Genomic DNA, 1,433 nt, shown 5'->3' on the forward strand with positions numbered 1-1,433 from the left:
TGGGGGGGGGGGGCAAGGGGATCAGGGGGTCCTGGGGGTTCGGGGGGCGGCGGGTGGCAGGCTTTGACCCGGGGGAGGGGGGGAAAGGGGGGCTCAGCCTGGGGATGGGGGGGCTCAGGCCAGGGAAGGAGGGCTCAATTCAGGGATGGGGGGCTCAGCCTGGGGCTGGGGGCTCAGCCCAGGGATGGGGTCTCGGTTCAAGGATGGGGCATTTCTTCAGGGAATGGGGGGGGGGGGGGGGGCGCCCCCCCGAGAGGGGGGCCCCCCCCCCCCGGGGGGGGGGGGGGGGCAGGGGTCTCAGCCCCCCCTGTTTCTCGTACCCGGTGTCTGGTCGCTGGCGAACTCCTTGGTGCGGGAGCGCAGGGAGTAGACGGGTGCGGAGGGGAATGCCCATTTCCCGGCCTTCTCCGGCGAGTAGCAGCCTGCAGCGGGGCGAGAGCAGCACGGCCACGTGGGGAGGGGGCTCCCGCCTGCCTCCCCCCTGCACCGTCAGGGCTCCCCACCTGGCCCGGGCGTGCGGAAGGGCTCCAGGTCCCGGGGGCGGCCGTAGATGGAGTACGCTGGGATCCCGTCCTTGCCCTTGACGGTGGTCCTGGGGGGCACCATGTACGCGGGCCCCGGGGAGCGGTCGTCCCAGTGCTGCGCCGTGCGGGCGCCGAAGCTGTAGGCGGGCGCGCGGTGCCGGGACGGGTCGTGCTGCCAGTACCCTGCGTGGGACGGGGGCATGGTGGGCACGGCTCCCCCTGCCCCCCCATGGCACCCGCCCCATCCAGTCCCCCCCTACTCACCGACATTGGTGGGGAGCCCGTACTTGGGCCCGGGGCTGCTGTAGAGGGCGGCGATGGGGCCGCGGGGGCGGTGGGGTCTCCAGGTGCCCACCCAGACGCTGGGCGGCGTGGAGGGCTCGTGGCTCTGCATGGCCCTGTGCCGAGCGAGTGCGGCCCCGTCAGCAGGTGCCCACCTCGGGGGTCTCGGGGGGGACGTGTCCCCCCCTCTGTGCCACCCAGCCCCCAGCCAGGTCCCGGTCCCCGGGAGCGGTGCCCCCCGTCTGGGTGCCCCCCGTCTGGGTGCCGTGCAGTGTCCTGGTCCCCGTCCCTGTCCCCGTCCCCTGCAGCGAGGCCGGGGCCGGGCTCATCCCACGGAGGTCCTGGGGCTCAGCCGAGCAGCTGGGCTGTCACAATGGCCCCCGCCGGTGGGGGGCTCCGGGTTCTACCCCCCCAACCCCAACCCTGGTACCCATGGGGCTGAGCAGAGGCTGTGCCCTGGCTCCTGGGGCAAAGGACCCCAGGATTGTCCCCAAGAGCCGGGGAAACCCCAGCAGCCCAGGACTGAACCAGGAGGAGTGGGCCCCAGCACCCCCTGGATGCAGCCCCAGCACCTCCTGGATGCAGCCCCAGCACCCCCTGGATGAATCCCCCAGCACCCCCTGGATG

At 73.8% G+C, this 1,433-nt stretch overlaps 1 protein-coding gene across 1 annotated transcript in view; it reads right to left on the reverse strand.

Moving 5' to 3' along the window:
- The window catches only part of ODF3B (outer dense fiber of sperm tails 3B), a 1,488-nt gene extending 477 nt beyond the window's left edge, over window positions 1-1,011 (reverse strand). The window contains exons 1-3 of the mRNA XM_035313849.1: window positions 789-1,011; window positions 504-707; window positions 321-422 (exon numbers count right to left, since the gene is read on the reverse strand). Of these exons, the coding sequence (XP_035169740.1) occupies window positions 321-422; window positions 504-707; window positions 789-918 (436 nt within the window). The 5' untranslated portion in view covers window positions 919-1,011. The remainder of the gene's footprint in view (window positions 1-320; window positions 423-503; window positions 708-788) is intronic.
- Between the last annotated feature and the right edge of the window lie 422 nt (window positions 1,012-1,433).

Source organism: Oxyura jamaicensis, unplaced genomic scaffold (genome assembly GCF_011077185.1).
Source record: "Oxyura jamaicensis isolate SHBP4307 breed ruddy duck unplaced genomic scaffold, BPBGC_Ojam_1.0 oxyUn_random_OJ68976, whole genome shotgun sequence".
In the NCBI taxonomy this organism is placed as follows: Eukaryota; Metazoa; Chordata; class Aves; order Anseriformes; family Anatidae; genus Oxyura; species Oxyura jamaicensis.